We start from the raw sequence: 17,749 nt of genomic DNA, 5'->3' as shown, positions 1-17,749 counted from the left end.
CAATAGACAAAAATAAAAATTGAGCCTAATATGTGATGTCACTTCCGGTTTTAAAATAATTAACTTTAAAGTTAAAAATAACATGCAAAAATTCATGTAAATACAAAATAAAAAAATACGGGTCCTCTAATTTTTTATAACCTTTCCGAATAGCTAATAAAAATATAGGGTAAAGAAAATGAAATGTTGTCCATTCTGATGCGACTCGTTATGCTTTTAAATGCTTTTGGATATGACAATTATGCTTGCGGCTGAAGGCCCTTTTACAGAGAGGTCGAGGAAACAGGGGTGGAATAAACGTGGTACAGAATCCGGCAGTTCCTTTGGGTTCTGGGAGCGACGCGATCGATCGAACCGCAACCAGACTTAGTAGAAGTGCCAGGTCTTTCGAGAACTCCGTAGTTCCACCAGGCTCTTGCAAACGTGTGCGGGGGTAGACCACAACGCAAGCTTGAGGAAGGCAGACTTACTGAGCCGGTCTATATCTTAGCGCACTAGACCTCCGGAAGCGACGCGGTCGACCGAACCGCAACCAGAGCTAGGTGTGAGCACTAAGACGACCCCACGAGTATTGCCTTTCTGTCCGCGCGTGCGCCCTTTTATATGCGGCTTCTGTAGTGGGGAGTGGCGGCACGCGGCGGCGGCGAATCTTGTTTACTTCAGTGGCAGTGGAATCTTCCATGACGTCATCGAGTGGCGGCAGCGGCGGCGGCGGATGTTGTTTACTTGCTCGCGGCCGTGGAATTTTCCGTGACGTCGCGCTGGCTTCTTGTTTCTATGGTGCGCGGGCGTCACATTCTCCCCCTTCTTATGGAGATTTTTACCTGTAAAAATCACCGTCTAAGTACATGTTGTATACTCTGAAATCCTTTTGTGGTTTTGTCCCTCAAAACTTGCGAAACTTAACTACCTTCATACTTTTAAGTGCTACTTAGAGAAACTAATTTACTAACTATTCCAAGAATAGTAGTCCTATACCTATATAAGCGACTATTTTACTAACTATTTTAACCAAATTTTAACAAATAGTAGGTACTACTCCTTCTGCTTTTGACTTTGAGTACACAGAATAAAACAACAAAAAAAACTTTGTCAAAATTGTGACGAACCAAAAATACCAACAAAAAAATAAAAAAAAATGTAGCTCCTTTGCTATTAAAAAGAAAAAGAAAAGGAAAGGGAAAACCGCGCTCTTATTGCGATTTCCTGATATATTTAGGGAGACGGACTATCCCACTTCGGTGTCCCCCGTTCCTTTTTTTTCCACTCCTCTTCTTCTTTTTCTTTTTCTTCTTACCATTGGCACTCTTTATATGCATTACCCCTGCCTTTTTCTCTTGTGATGGTTTATGCCTTTGACATGCTTCGCATCTGCCCACGTATCTCGTTACGTCCTTATACATCCCAGGCCAAGTGTATCGTTGGGCGATTCTGTTCAAGGTTTTCTTCACGCCTAAATGTCCCGCACTTGGGTTGTCGTGATTTTGTTCTAAAATTTCTAAAGTTTCCTCACGTGGTACGCATAATTTCCATTCTGAATATTCTTCTAATTTCATGCCGTACAAGTGGTTCGTGATTTTTTTATATAGCTTTCCGTCTTTTATACAGTAATTTTAGTCTTTGTTTTGGTTTTCCGCGATTTCCTTAAATTTCTTGTCATACCAATTTTGTTTTTCGACTGCACTGGCGTATCCTGGGTTCCTAGACAACTCGTCGGCTATTTTGTTTTGTGTCCCGCTGCGGTATTGTATCTCGAAATCATATTTAGGATATTCTCCGATTTCCTTTTTTGCTAGGACTACCGGTGAGCTGTAAGGACTACTTGATTTTTCTATAATGCCGTCTTTTAACATCTTATGTACGTGTTCATTAATGACTGATGTTTGTTATCGATTGGGCTGTTTTCGCATTTCTTGAACTCTTCATCTAGGACTTGTTCTAATTCCTTTTTTTGAGCTTGATCTAAACTATCTTCTGATGGTATTACTGTGCTTTTCATTTCATTTGTTTCGGCTAATTCAGGTTTAATATCTTTATTTTCCTCTATCTTGTTCCACTTTATGTCCATCCCTAGTCTTTTTAAGATATCCATCCCGATTATTATCCTTTTCGTGTTAGGTAACATGTTGACTTGGTGTTTTATTGAAATGCCGTCTATTTCTATGTCTAATGTTAGCGCTTTATTTATTTCTATTATGCTTCCGTCGGCTAGGATAACTTTCTTTATTGTGTCAAACTGCATTGCTCCTGCGTCTAATAATTCCTTGTAAATTTCGTGGTTTATATATGAATTTGTTGCCCCCGTGTCTAATAATGCTTCATATTTCTTCCCGTTAAGTTGTATCTCAATAAATATTCGATTATCGCGCGTTACGTCCCTGATTGTGTACGATTCATTTTCTATTGTTCTTGATTCTGTCTTCAGGCAACAATTAAAACTGGTTCTTCCCATGATTCCGCATTTACAACAAAATATTGCTCTCCGACTCCTACATCCTCTAGCTAAGTGGTCCGGCATTCCACACTTCCAGCAGTGTATTTCGCTGTTGTAGTTTGGATTTATTTTACGACCGTTGTTTGACCTATGTATTCTATCGTCGTCAGGTGGTCTACGGTTGCTTGACAATGTTGGTTTTGTTGCGGCGTTTGGTGTTGACCTTGATTTATATCGTTCCGCGTTCAGTTTTTCGAAGTCTTTTGTTATCGAGATGAGTTCGTTAAGTTTACTGAAATCCTTCCGTTTGACGTAGTATTTGTAATTTGTGTTTAAGTTTTCGTAAATTCTTTCGAGTTTTTCTTCTTCTGACAGTTTCCGGTATCGCCTCATTAGTGTTTGTATATCGGTTAAATAAGTATTGAAATCTTCTAAGTATCTTTGCTTTCGCGCGATTATTCGTTCTAATAAACTATTTTCCTGGTTATTCGGGTAATAATGGAGTTGAAATCCTTGTATAAAGTCGTCCCAAGTATTCCAGAGACTTTTATTGTTCCTATACCATGCTAGAAAGAAGAAAAAAGAAAGAAAATACATTTATTTCACACACACACGGAAACAACACAAAAAATAAATAATAAAACAAATAATAAAAAAAAGCCAAAGGAAAATGAGCAAGGGTGTTGCTTCCCGGTGCAGAAACGGGTTCTAGCTCAGCTTGGTGCTATGATAAACCATAGCGCTGGTTTTCAGCTAGAACCCTGGGTGAAGTCACGGACTGACTTGACATAAAATATTATTCAAAAAAGTAAACAAATAAGAACTATAGTTATAGATTATGATAAATTATAAAGTATAAACTTATGAAGCGTCGAGAGCGCGGGCATAAAAAAAAATGCTAATGCCTGTCCTTTAAATATCCTCGGTAACAGGTGTAATAATTTCTCCTTATTCACTTCTGTGCCTTCTATGAATTCATCTAATGTTTCTATGAAATCTACTGGGTCGTTGTGGTTATCAAATGTGATATTCCATCCCAAGACCGCCTGCATGATTTCCTTGTTCGCTTGTATTTCTGCTGTTATCTTGACTGCTGAGCCGTCTGTCGGGCTCCTGGCAGTCGTTGTGCTGTTCTTTTCTTTTGACATTTCCTCTTCTGACCTGCTTTCCTCCCAAATTTCTTCCCCCCTATCTGCTTGTTCCCTTAGTTTTTTAATTAATGTTTTTCTTAAATCCTCTACTGATAAATCTTTAAACTGTAACTGTATATCCTGTTTTTCTAACTCGTTGATTAAATCCTCCTTTTTAGGGTTCCGTAGCCAAAATGGCAAAAACGGAACCCTTATAGTTTCGTCATGTCCGTCTGTCCGTCTGTCCGTCTGTCACAGCCGATTTACTCGGAAACTATAAGTACTACAGTGATGAAATTTGATGGGAATATGTGTTGTATGAACCGCTACAAAAATATGACACTAAATAGTAAAAAAAAGAATTGGGGGTGGGGCCCCCCATACATGTAACTGAGGGATGAATTTTTTTTTTTCGATGTACATACCCGTGTGGGGTATCAATGGAAAGGTCTTTTAAAATGATATAAAGTTTTCTAAAAAACATTTTTCTTAAAGTGAACGGTTTTTGAGATATCAGCTCTCAAAGTCGTAAAAAGTATGACCCCCCCCCCTATTTTTATAACTACGGGGTATAAAATTCTAAAAAAAATAGAGGTGATGCATGCTAATTAACTCTTTCAACGATTTTTGGTTTGATCAAAGTATCTCTTATAGTTTTTGAGATAGGTTGATTTAACTGTAATTTTGCTGCTACGGAACCCTTTGTGCGCGAGCCCGACTCGCACTTGGCCGGTTTTTAATTTATATATCCACGATGACATTTATTTATTTCTTTTCCTATTTCGTTCCTTCTTACTCCGTTGTTATTTCTTGAATCCCGGGTTTATTTTACTTTTTTGTACTGACCGTACCTTTCTTTGTGGCTGGTGTTTGACTACTGAAACCTACCGAATCACTTACTAAACTGAGTCGATTTTGACGTATCCTACTAAGTTACTCATAATACGACAAAAACCGAACCTCCCTTGTGGTTTGACCGACCGATGAAAACGAAAGACTACCGAAGTACCTACTTGTACTCTTGGCCTGAATTCCGAACAAAATGGTCTTCCCGTTTGGATTACTAAATTGGGCAACAAATGTAACGTAAATCTTAGTATTACGAAACAAGTGGGCCTACCCTTTCAGGGTTATTTCGTTGGGCGCCAAATGTAACGTAGCGCCTTAGGGGCGGCTAGCTCAGGGGGTGCTACGCTAACATAAATGAACCTAATGACTGATCATTTGGGTTACCTATCTGAGTGGAGTTTGGATTGAAACAACTGATTTGGTTTTACGAATACAACGAGGATAAAATCTTTGACTTTTATTTATATATATAATGCTTAACCAACAACACGATATAATTACAACATACGGCCCAGACTATGAATACGACCAAGAACCGATAATCTAGTTTTATTGACAATTCTGATGCGACTCGTTATGCTTTTAAATGCTTTTGGATATGACAATTATGCTTGCGGCTGAAGGCCCTTTTACAGAGAGGTCGAGGAAACAGGGGTGGAATAAACGTGGTACAGAATCCGGCAGTTCCTTTGGGTTCTGGGAGCGACGCGATCGATCGAACCGCAACCAGACTTAGTAGAAGTGCCAGGTCTTTCGAGAACTCCGTAGTTCCACCAGGCTCTTGCAAACGTGTGCGGGGGTAGACCACAACGCAAGCTTGAGGAAGGCAGACTTACTGAGCCGGTCTATGTCTTAGCGCACTAGACCTCCGGAAGCGACGCGGTCGACCGAACCGCAACCAGAGCTAGGTGTGAGCACTAAGACGACCCCACGAGTATTGCCTTTCTGTCCGCGCGTGCGCCCTTTTATATGCGGCTTCTGTAGTGGGGAGTGGCGGCACGCGGCGGCGGCGAATCTTGTTTACTTCAGTGGCAGTGGAATCTTCCATGACGTCATCGAGTGGCGGCAGCGGCGGCGGCGGATGTTGTTTACTTGCTCGCGGCCGTGGAATTTTCCGTGACGTCGCGCTGGCTTCTTGTTTCTATGGTGCGCGGGCGTCACAATATACATCGGGCTCCATGGCGGTCTCGTACAGTCCGTCTGCGCATCGCGACGCGCCGATATTGCCGCAAGCTATTCGCCACCATTTAGGTGGCATATGGAAGGCCGGTAACCCTATTATACCTTACCAAAGAACGCGAGTCTATAGGCGCTCTTTCTATAGCTGGAAGAATATGTCACTATTCTTTACCAAAGAAAAGTCTATAGATGTATCGCTGCATAGATAGCTGGAAGGAGAATATGTCACTATTCGTTACCAAAGAACGCGAGTCTATAGACATCAGGCGCATTCGGAGAGACGCGCCAATATTGCCACAAGTTATTCACTACCATTTAGGTGGCATAAGGGTGGCCGGCAACCCTACTATATCTTACCAAACAATGCCAGTCTATAGATGTCGGGCTCCATGGCGGTCTCGTACAGTCCGTCTGCGCATCGCCGCGAGTTATTCGCCACCATTTAGGTGGCATATGGAAAGCCGGTAACTCTACCATTCCTTACCAAAGGCTCCATGCTATTAGGTACTTAGTCTCGCTGTGAGGTCGCTGCCAGGAGAATATGATATAGTGACATATATCTTACCAAAGAATGCCAGTCTATAGATGTCGGGCTCCATGGCGGTCTCGTACAGTCCGTCGGCGGTGCGACGCGGCGTGTGCTGCAGCCCGTAGTCGCACACCACACACATATGGTGTCTTAAATAGAATAAAGAAGTATTCTATAGCTGAAAGAATAATGTTGCTGTTCCTTACCAAAGAAGGTCAGTATATAGATGTCTCGCTGCATAGATAGCTGGAAGGAGAATATGTCACTATTCCTTACCAATGTCGCGATTCTATATTCATCAGGTTCCATTCGGCGATTTCTAGAATCTAGAAGTTATTCAGCTTGATAAGGATGATAGATATCCTGACATAATAATGTAGTCAGAAAAGCTTACCAAAGAATGCCAGTCTATAGATGTCGGGCTCCATGGCGGTCTCGTACAGTCCGTCGGCGGTGCGACGCGGCGTGTGCTGCAGCCCGTAGTCGCACATCGCGCGCGCCGCCGAGCGTACCGCCCCGCGTTCTATCTCGGTACAGAGCTGGAAGGAGAGTAAGATTAAAAAGTCAAAGTCACATATTTTTATTCATCGTATAAGGGGCCGTCCATTAATCACGTGAGGCTCAAAGGGGGGGGGGGGTACGGAAAACATCACGAAACATCACGAGGGGGGAGGGGGGGGTCTCGTTAGACATCACGTGTATTAATTTTTTGTCAAAAACGACCTCACGTGATTAATGGACGGCCCCTAAATATATATTTTTTTAATAAACATCCATTATTAATTTTTACAAACTACTCTCCGTTCGGATAAGGGGGACTCTATCTGTCTAAGGAGAAGAACGGAGGCAAGAAACTCCTGGATATAATAATATTTATAGTAAACCCAACGTAGTACGTTGTCAGCTACGTAGCTAATGAAATTTCGCCATTATTCAGTGTCCTTTATAGCAATGATTTAATTATTTTCCTATGAACTATGCCTCGATTCACGTAACAAAACGTCAACTGAATTTCAGCAATTAGCTATTACGAGTAAGACCAAGAACTTAATACTATTTACCTAATAATGACTTAGCCTTTATAGTTTCCAAACATGAGGCGAAAGAGCTAGTTAGTAGCTACGATATCGCTGAAATATTATATATAACTAGCTGTTCCCACGACCTTCGCTTCGCCTTAAAAACTTTTCCCGTGGGAATTCTGGGATAAAAGCCTATGTTTTGTTTCAGGGTCTAGACCATATGTATACCAAATTTCATTCAAATCCGTTCAGTAGTTTTGGCGTGAAAGAGTAACAGACAGACAGACAGACAGACAGACACTGTTACTTTCGCATTTATAATATTACTTACTATATTAGTTAGGACATGTCTCCAGACCGTGTTCGGTCAGTGTGACTGCGAGCTTCTCTCGTATGCTCTCTGGTGGCTGTTATAGCGTGGTTATAGCCTAACTTATTGACGAAAGTGCGACCGCATTGACGGATATACTTGTAACAGGTTTTGTCATAAATTGTGGTTCTCACATTAGGGTTCCTCAAGTTAGGAGCCAGTCCACACGGCAACAGCGGTATGATGTCCAGCAGCAGCGCCCGCCGCGCGCCGCTCACTGCCGGCAGCCGGGACGAGCACACTGATGACAGGGGCTCATGTACCCGCCATAGTAGGGGGGTTGTTACAGATTGATCTCGCTTATTCTCCGTCTTATCCTGCTCTTTCGAAAGTAGAGCTTATCCCACTTCTGCGATAGTAGATAGTAGGGAGATAGTAGATAGTAGGGGGAGTAGTTAAAGCGACGAGAGTATCCTCGGTTTTATGCCGCTCTTTCGAAAGTAGAGCTTCTTCTACGAAGAAGAGCATGTTTTGATTCCACTGATTGGCTGTATATACAGGGTGTCCCAAAAGTCAACGTCATCCCTTAAAGGGCTGATAGGTCAGCTCATGAGAGGCCAGAATATCACAATATGACCTTAGTAAAAACTCGATATTTTTCGAAATATTGTCACTTTTATAAATTTGCTGAAAATCGACACCTTGGATCAGTTTTTTGCGTGCCGCCGGTACAAAAATCCATATTGTTAGAATTTTTTTGGTGTTGCATCACCCTATATAGCCCTGCTATTGATCGCAGTCAAAAAAAATATCGAGTAATGCTGTATGTTTAAAAAAACACGGTTTTCATAGTCGTAAAAGGTAATCGTATTTTTTTATAAACAACTTTGACTCTACATACTGTAAAAAAAATATACCACGCAAACCTGGCACCAAATTTGAAAAGATTGCTCATTTAATGCAGTTTCCAAAATGGTATGAAACGTTGATATTGTTTCAATTAACAAAAAAGTTATTGCTATTTTAGTACAAAACGACCTCGATGTAAAATTGTTTGAAAGAAATTTATCTGACTGAATTTATTAAGGGTAAGTCATGTTGGAATGAGTAAAAGTAAAATAGGTGGTGGGGTCAGCCGTGGCAACATAGATGACGCAAAAATAGCTAAGAAAAAAACTTACCAAACTCTTATAAAACATATTTTGCGTTTTTTACACCTTATTTAAAAAAACAAACATTTATTGACTTTTATTTTTATTTCTCAAAATTATAATACCACATTATTATATTAAGTACATAATCAGCAAAAAATAATACTCATTAATGGTCATAATCATAATTTTGAGAGTTTGGTTTTGCTTAACAATAACTTTAAAATAAATAACAAGTAATTAGAGGTAATGTTAATGACAAACTGATCTGTCCCTTTTTTGGATACTGTGGGTGTACAATGTACACGTGTAAGCGTTTTACTTGTACACACGGCAACGTCAAATGGTTGGCAGGGCACACTAACGTAGTGTATGTGTGCACACTAACGTTGTCTATGTGTGCATAAACGCAGAAATCGGTTTACACACCAGTAACAAACCACACACACACACACACACACACAACAACACAAACGAGTTTGTGCGTAGGCAAACGCCCGTATACCAGCTGTGACATAAAAATATCAACCGGTAGTGTTAGTGAAACAGTTATAAAATTGATGTGAAACAAAATTTCACTACCTGTGTCTATACACTTCGTAGCTCATTGGTAGAATGTTAGACTAATGAAACATAGGTCGTGAGTTCGAGTCCACGGATGGTTATTTTTATTTAACTTAATTCAAATTTTGCGTTAATTTAAACGCTGTTGAGTATAAAATTAATATATTTGAAACTGACAAATGACTACAAGCTGCATAGCTGTCGACTATTTCTCTTCGCCAAAAATATATGATTCGTTCTTCATTTGAGAATTAAAACCATTCTACCCTCATACAATATGAATAAACGAAATTTGTTTTTAGTTTTAGTGACAATTCACCTCTGCGTCTGCAAAGTGATTCACTTTGTGATTTGTCAATTTAATTAATTACTCTTCGCAGTCAGTATGGAAAGTCACTTAACCATGTTCAAAAAGGCGGAGATAATCGTATTTATATGAACAAAACATTACAATTAGTGAAATCGCAAGACGTTTAACGGTAAGTAACATAGAATTGTAAATATTTTATTTGACTGTTAGAATATTTGTATTTGTATAAGCTAAGTATTTGTTTTTTTTGTTTGCAGAGGAGAACTGTTCAATTATGGGTTCACCGATACGCAGATTCGGGACATGTAGACAGTAGTCGTCTATACGGATGCATCACCACGCCATCGAGAAATCGTAGCTGCACATAGCGCTGATCCGTTCTGCAGCACCCGTTCTACGGTCACAACACATAATCTATCCCTACAAACCGTACGGGTTCACTTGCGTGCTGCTGGGTTGCGGTGTCGGAGGCCGACGAAGAAAATTGCTCTAACCGATCAGCATCGTCGAAACAGAGTGCGTTTTGCGACAGACTATTTTAAACTTTGATTGGTGCAACAATGTGGTGATATTTAGTGATGAAAAGTCCTTTAAGTCAGACAAGGATGGATGGTAAGATATTATGGCGAAAAAGTGGTGAAAATTATAGTTATTGGGGTTAGCTCAGTAATTTTTATTTTTCCATTTGTATAAGATTTTAGTTATTTTGTTAAATACTTATTATTATTTACAATTATGGGTAAGCCAGTGTGTTAATGATGTTATTGTTACTGAGGTTGGAATAAGTTATCTTATTTCTAGCTAATTAACATGTTGATTCATATAACTAATGACTTGCCTATTTACTTTAGTAAAACAGCCAGTCCATCCTTTTCTGATGTTTATTATGATTTAAAACTGCTAATTGAAAATTTTCCTTATTAATATAAACTACAACTATGTTTTAAAACGAAGAATAAATTTGGTAATTTTAACACTTTATAACTTGTTTCATTTACTTTCTGTGTTGCTTTTATTCGTATAAACTACAATACTATTATTAGCCATATTAAAAAATAAATTAAATCTATAAAAAAAAAACAAAAAAGGAATTTTGTAAGTTCAGAGGGATTTGAACCACCATTCCGATAATTGTAAGTCTTGTATCATACTAACTGAGCCATTCAATCTATTACAATGCATTGCAAAATTTTGCTTCATATCATAAAAACAATGAATCATTGTCACTGGCACAACTACATGCTTACAATATCCGTGTGTGGGTTGCCCAGAACTAAATAATTACGTCGACGTCGCTGACACACACATACACTACCTACGTTAGTGTGCCCTGCCAACCATTTAACGTTGCCGTGTGTACAATATCACACATTAGCACTACTCAGGAATGTACGTTACCATGTGTTACATTTATGGGGAATGTGGAGTTGCTATAGTCCACTTTTCTCGAGAAAGATACTCAAAAAGCGTTTTTTTTAAATTCTGTGACAACGTTGTCTTTTTCCCACTCCCGGCCACACCACCTTTTTTACTTTTACTCATTCCAACATGACTTACCCTTAATAAATTCAGTCAGATAAATTTCTTTCAAACAATTTTACATCGAGGTCGTTTTGTACTAAAATAGCAATAACTTTTTTGTTAATTGAAACAATATCAACGTTTCATACCATTTTGGAAACTGCATTAAATGAGCAATCTTTTCAAATTAGGTGCCAGGTTTGCGTGGTATATTTTTTTTACAGTATGTAGAGTCAAAGTTGTTTATAAAAAAATACGATTACCTTTTATGACTTTGAAAACCATGTTTTTTTTAAACATACAGCATTACTCGATATTTTTTTTGACTGCGATCAATAGCAGGGCTATACAGGGTGATGCAACACCACACAAATTCTAACAATATGGATTTTTGTACCGGCGGCACGCAAAAAACTGATCCAAGGTGTCGATTTTCAGCAAATTTATAAAAGTGTCAATATCTCGAAAATTATCGAGTTTTTACTAAGGTCACATTGTGATATTCTGGCTTCTCATGAGCTGACTTATCAGCCATTTAAGGGATGACGTTGACTTTTGGGACACCCTGTATATTTATCCGAGAGCGCTTGGATCTCGTTTTTAAACATACGAGACCAAGCATGCAAACCAAACAATCACTATATCCATGCGTAGATACTGAACAACCGCGTTTTTATGTAAGGCGTATTTCTAGCACTAGATCCGTGCGTAGACACTCCTATCGTGTAATAACCGCGCTTTTATCTAGCACGTATTACTATAATGAAGCTACAGGGTGCTCACATTAGGGTTCCTCAGGCTGGGCGCCAGTACGCGCGGCAACAGCGGTATGATGTCCAGCAGCAGCGCCCGCCGCGCGCCGCTCACTGCCGGCAGCCGGGACGAGTACACTGATGTTAAGATGCTCTCCAACTCTTGACGCTTGCGAGACATCTGGGGGAGTGTGAAATGTGTGAAGATGAATTTACGAACAGGGAATTAATTTTGAAGCAGTTTAGAAACTGCAGTTATTGTGAGAATGATGAGGCTTCGTGCTTTGTCGAATAAGTTGGTTTTATCTCTAGAGGTAATTGCAGATCGCACATCATCAGTCAACATTATTATATAAATTGTAAAGGAAATACAATTCAATTTTTGATTTATGGTTTTCTATACGAATTTCTGTGGATTCCTGCAAATTCCTGCAGCATCCAATACACGCTGCCGCTGGAATGTAAACATCCCAAAAGTAAATTCAATGTGCCCTATATAAATTAAATACTGAATCCAACAATTAAATTATCTAATTATCAGCATCTTTGTATTATATAAACTCACCTCTTGAGCCTGCATAGGATACTTGATCCTCAGTTGATTCCTGCTAGCCAGCACCCTTCTACAGGCGGCTGCACAGAGCGGCAACCTCCCGTACAGAGAGTAGTTCTGATGCTTCATGGTCCAGGCGCTGATGACGTCATACTCTCGGAGCCAGGACAGAGTCTCGCAAGCGATTAGAAGGCGAGAGTCGACGCGCGATTGGAGGTAGTTCTCGAATATTCCGTCGATTATTCTGTGGACGAAATAATGAAACATGTAAACTGTATGGGAACAAAAAGTATGGTTTAGCAAAGATTCCGAATAAAGCTAATGAACCTGTTTTCGGACCGGAGGAAAGGTTCCACAACCAGAGCAAATTCAACTTTGTCGTCACTTTATTTCCGAAGCCATTATACCTGAAAATGTTCAGGGTATAATGGCTTCGGAATTGTCTTTTATTTTAGGTACTTTAGCTGAAAACTAATGAAAACGAATATACTAACCTGTCATACTCTCCATTAGCGCTTATAGTTTGATGGCACTTCTTCTCCGCATCTGGTTGGTCATTCGCAACGAATATAGTTTGTAGAGCTTGGATTAAACTCTTATTGCAGTCCTTTTCGCCTATATTCACTTTCATTATGTCTTCTGCCTGAAATAAGAAGTTTATTTATTTATTTATTAGATGACCAACAAATGATATACTTTTTTGACTATGTGGTGATAGCTTCAGATTATAAAATGCCTTTATGAAATTTTGGCTTCTGGACCAACGAACCAACCTTAACCAGGTGTTTTCTGGATGAGGAAGGCCGAAGACGGGGGTGGTGTCATTCGATGATCAATTAAATTCTTAATAATAATTACTCAATGCATGATGCTCATTCAAATTCATAAAGGAGTTCCACTAGGAGGCGTACATGCACCTTCATTCTTCATAATATGTACAATAAAATAATTAATACAACATCAGCCATTACTAATAATAATATTACAACAACCATTCTACCATCTCCAACCAACGAACAACAAACCAAAAACCTCACCTTATGCAGGCCCTTAGCTTTAACAAAGCTGAGCACTAATATGGCGGCTCTGACGTCGCCGGCGGCTCTTCGCGCTATGTCTCCCAGCACTCTTGGGGGCAACTCTAGGCCTTCCTCTGAGGCCACGAGGGATATACGGCTGAGCAGGCGACTGTGGGTCACTCCTTGGACGTGGATTATGTGGGCTATTGCTCTGGAAGGGGAAAAAAGAGTTGTAAATAAACAAAGGTTATTGAGAGTGGTTAAACTAAACATTTTGTTTCCTCAGAATCACCCAGTCCTATTGATTGGCTTATAAAGGTTACGTAGGTTTTTTTTCAATACGTTACGACAGATGACCTATGAAAAAGTGTCTTTACAAACAATACACAACGCCTTAAGTAAAATACCTTCTAATTTACAAAAATCGACAACTGGATGTGATGTAATCTTATACCGAGATTCGAGTTTGGGGTTCGTTCCCCGGCCGTGGTAGATATTATTTTAAAGAGTTTTGTCGGGTCTTGGATATTCATAGGGGTAGTAAGTACAGTAAATATGTATTTTCATGTATTACCTGAGTGGTCTCAAGGCGGTTGCATACAAGTCGTTACAGATGGCTATTACGGGCCTCCGTAACGGTTGAGACTTGGCTTTCTTCTTGTTGTCACTAGATGTCGCTGTGCACCACTTCACTAGTAATTCTACGGTTGGCAGCGGGGCGCCGTCTATTTCATCTGTAAATAATTATAAGAAACATTACATACGGCTTATATCAAATGCTACAATAAGAGAAAAGTCTTGAGTGTAAACCATGAACAATAAGAAAGGCCAATCACAGTATTCGATAGATACCAATAAATTGTAGCAATATTGTACATTAGTGAACAATTCTTAGCTGATGATTAGGGGCATCCTTGAGCAGTCAGCAGCAAACACGAATCTGACTGGATTATCCTTTTGCCAAGGTGACAAACCCTAGTCTAGTTTTAGTGTTTCAACGACACTCTAAATAAATAAATACCCCCAGTACAAGGCAATTCGGCCTTTAAATTTACCGAGTATAAGGCAGTTGGGTCGCTTCTCCTGGTCGATGACAGACCTCATAAGCGTAGCGCTTTGAAGAGCGGTCCGGAACGCGTCCACGCTGCGTTCATCTGACGCGTTCAGCTCTACCGGTCTGTAGCCTGGAATGGATGGATGAGGGGGATTTTTAAACCTATTTATATTTGCCGTTATCAAAACTTAAAATTCTTTAGTAGTTAATCGACTTTATGATAAATCTCATTTTACCGAGGCAAAATTAAGTTTCGCATTGCTGAAATTACACTTTGTGCATTCAAAATTGAAGTTCTAGTTGTCTGTAGCCTACAATGGAAGGATTTAGAAGCGTTTAAAAAATACATAGTAAGGTGCGTCCAATAATTTAAGGGGTTCATCATCCATACTTACAATAGACACATGCTATGTTTCCGAACAGTGCTAAAATTAAAAACTCTAAAAACATGTCTTACCGGCTATTCTTGCTAACAGATGAGCCAATGTTGTCTTTCCGACACCAGGCGGACCACACAGTAGCGCTACCTGAAAAACAATAAGACATGACTGTGAGTGAAAAGTGTGGGACTTACTTTTTTGGTAACAAAACAACTTACAACAGATAGAGTTCGTTCTTTATAATTTTATACTTTTGAAGGAGAGTCCTTGAGAGAGAGTTTGAGAGGAGAGAATAAAACATATCAAATAGTAGGTACTAAAGGAGCCTCAGCGAGTGACGTAAATCTGTGGACACATTAGGGGTTCTTTGACGCGAATCGCAGTCGCAGTGTACCTTATGGTGCGGTCGTCCGTCTTCGTCCATCTCCGGCTGCTCCTCCTTCTTCCCCCTCCAGTTGCTGCTCATATGGAACTGTCCCGCGCGCGCACTCACTTTATAATTATCATCAGCACGTAATCATTCACTGCTGGACATAGGCCTTTCCTAAGGAGCGCCACAGCAGTATATTCTCGACCTTCCTTCAGCCAATACTGCCTACTTGTCTAAGGTCATGATCAAGGACCATCGAGCGGAAGGGTGCCCCACGCTTAGCTAAATAAACTTACCGACTCATCATGCATGAGTCATCAGCACCCGTTTGTTCGCCCGATCCAGTAACGGTGTCCAACTCTAGTCACAAAATTCTAAAAGGATATTTTTATTTCTTATCTTCTTCTTCTATACCTTATGATGCGGTCGGCCGTCGTCGTCCATCTCCGGCTGTTCCTCCTTCTTCCCCCTCCAGTTGTTGCTCATGTGGAACTGCCCCGCGCGCGCGCTGAACTTGCTGCGTTGCGTCGGCTCGGCTAGCTTCACTTCTTTCTTGAAGACTACCTGGGATGCGAGCAAATTGTGTATGATAATGTTTAGTTATTATAATCTTAATTATTCAGACTGTAATCGTTGGCTGTTGGATATATTATGTTCCCAAGGAACACCACAATATGGTCTACTTGGCTTTCCCTCATCTAACTAAACACTGCCTGATAACTGATTAAAGTTAGTCTAGATGTCTGTATATAATGTTTTATTCAACTTTTAAAATATATGCAAACAAAGATGCATTTTACTTGTTTGAATACGGATGATAAATTCACCTGTTTACGTAAAAAAAACATCATCATAATGGGCCATCAAACATGTACGTTTATGACAGACAATTTAGTTAGTGTTTGTAACAATATTTAAATAAATATACAACATATAAAATACCAAATTCTTAATAAAGTATGCTCACCTTATCCCACAAGTGCAGCCAATGCAGCAGCGCTCTATTAACTGGTTCATCTGACAGCAGGTCCACGTAGCAGGCTGGTTTGTACTTCTCCACCCAGAGCTTGGAGCCGTAGCTCGACAGGTCCGCATCGGGCAGCGGCTGCGATTGTTGGGAGGACTGCTTTTCTTCATCTTGTTGTTTCTTTTCTAGCTGTAGATAGGTTATGTTGGATTTATTAAGGTCAGTGGTGTATAAATGTGGTTAGAAGTCAAGGGTGGTGATAGTTGGTTTGCTTAATACATATAATCTTAATAATAGTATTATGTGTACTATACCAAATAAAATATGCTACTTGCAATAGAGATTACCAGCAGTTTATGTAGTACACAACAAAGATATGTATTAAAACGCATTTTCTTATTTTAGGAGGGGGTCAATTTACTCATTGAATATCTGGCACAGTCAAAAATTAAATCTGTCCTGGACATTTAGCCCTTTAGCCTTCATCTAGGAAATACCAGATTGTACCAGAAAATGACAAAAATTCATATCTTACAATTTTTCTAGCTTCCTCCCAGACACTAGCGTATGTGGCATGCAGAGACCCCATGTCGGCGACCACATCCAGTGACTTCTCCCAAACATCCTCGGGTTCCAACTTCACATACACTCTGTCACCATCCGAGTTAGTGAGAGGAAGAAATGACCACCTGAAATTTGGTATTTTTAAATTTATAGATTTTTATCTATAATTATTTAGATGTACCATAGGACACAATATTAATAATTTTACAAACCTAGGAATATCCAAAGAAATATTATCCTTAGCAACATAGCTCGACCCCTTTACTTGTGCCCTTCCAGTAGGTTCTAGAAGGATCTGCTTCAGTTTCCTTCCCGCAATAATCTTGTCTATCAACTCTTCATCTTTTTCTTCATCAGTCTTTTGTCTTTTACTTGGCAAGGCCACTTCATCAAAGTCTATATCATTTATGTCACCAAATAGGTCATCTACAGTTCTTTTATGGGATGTGACTGGTGTGAGTATGTTCTCAACTGGTTCTAGACTAGGTGTTAGGGGTAAATGGTCATTGGTGCCATTTTCGATGATAGTGTCGGCCTGGCTCTGAATAGTAGGTTTAGGAGCTGCAGGGCTTGTGAAATCAAGACTTCTTTTAGCTTGAATAGATTTCTTGCGTACTGTGTTTGGTTCTGAAATTATATTGGTTTGTTAGGTCAATCATTATGTTTTATTTTATGAGGTTCGTCTGTTTTATAGGTTATGTTTATAAAATGATACCTTACCCAAGTTTTCTTCTGTTTCACGCATTAATTCATACTCATCTGCGTACATTAACTCGTACTCCTCATCAGGATCGGGGTAGTCACTCATTTTTGCTACTATCAACGGAAATAACTTAAAATACCAATGTTGTATCCGTGTCGAGTATATGTAAGTTGAATTCAGCTATATCTTCTTAGATCGCTTATAAATCTGGTAGATAGGACACTGTATTTTGGAGTACTTATAGTAAGTTATTTCGTACAGTAAAACTCAACTATTTACAACGTTTATGTATAGAAAATAATTTTAAAATTATGTAAACAAACAAAACTACAATCTACAACAGAATTTACTGACAGCTGTCAAATTCAAAAAGGCGCGAAAAAAATTT

At 39.6% G+C, this 17,749-nt stretch overlaps 1 protein-coding gene across 1 annotated transcript in view; it reads right to left on the bottom strand.

Annotated features, from left to right (window-relative positions):
- The window catches only part of LOC105383469 (chromosome transmission fidelity protein 18 homolog), a 50,649-nt gene extending 32,940 nt beyond the window's left edge, over positions 1-17,709 (bottom strand). Inside the window, exons 1-13 of the mRNA XM_048622745.1 lie at positions 17,379-17,709; positions 16,871-17,285; positions 16,630-16,783; positions 16,095-16,283; positions 15,542-15,691; positions 14,835-14,904; positions 14,379-14,507; positions 13,898-14,057; positions 13,330-13,534; positions 12,799-12,947; positions 12,317-12,548; positions 11,783-11,932; positions 6,516-6,660 (exon numbers count right to left, since the gene is read on the bottom strand). Of these exons, the coding sequence (XP_048478702.1) occupies positions 6,516-6,660; positions 11,783-11,932; positions 12,317-12,548; positions 12,799-12,947; positions 13,330-13,534; positions 13,898-14,057; positions 14,379-14,507; positions 14,835-14,904; positions 15,542-15,691; positions 16,095-16,283; positions 16,630-16,783; positions 16,871-17,285; positions 17,379-17,466 (2,236 nt within the window). The 5' untranslated portion in view covers positions 17,467-17,709. The remainder of the gene's footprint in view (positions 1-6,515; positions 6,661-11,782; positions 11,933-12,316; positions 12,549-12,798; positions 12,948-13,329; positions 13,535-13,897; positions 14,058-14,378; positions 14,508-14,834; positions 14,905-15,541; positions 15,692-16,094; positions 16,284-16,629; positions 16,784-16,870; positions 17,286-17,378) is intronic.
- Between the last annotated feature and the right edge of the window lie 40 nt (positions 17,710-17,749).

Source organism: Plutella xylostella, chromosome 3 (genome assembly GCF_932276165.1).
Source record: "Plutella xylostella chromosome 3, ilPluXylo3.1, whole genome shotgun sequence".
In the NCBI taxonomy this organism is placed as follows: Eukaryota; Metazoa; Arthropoda; class Insecta; order Lepidoptera; family Plutellidae; genus Plutella; species Plutella xylostella.
This window is presented reverse-complemented; position numbering and strand designations above follow the sequence as displayed.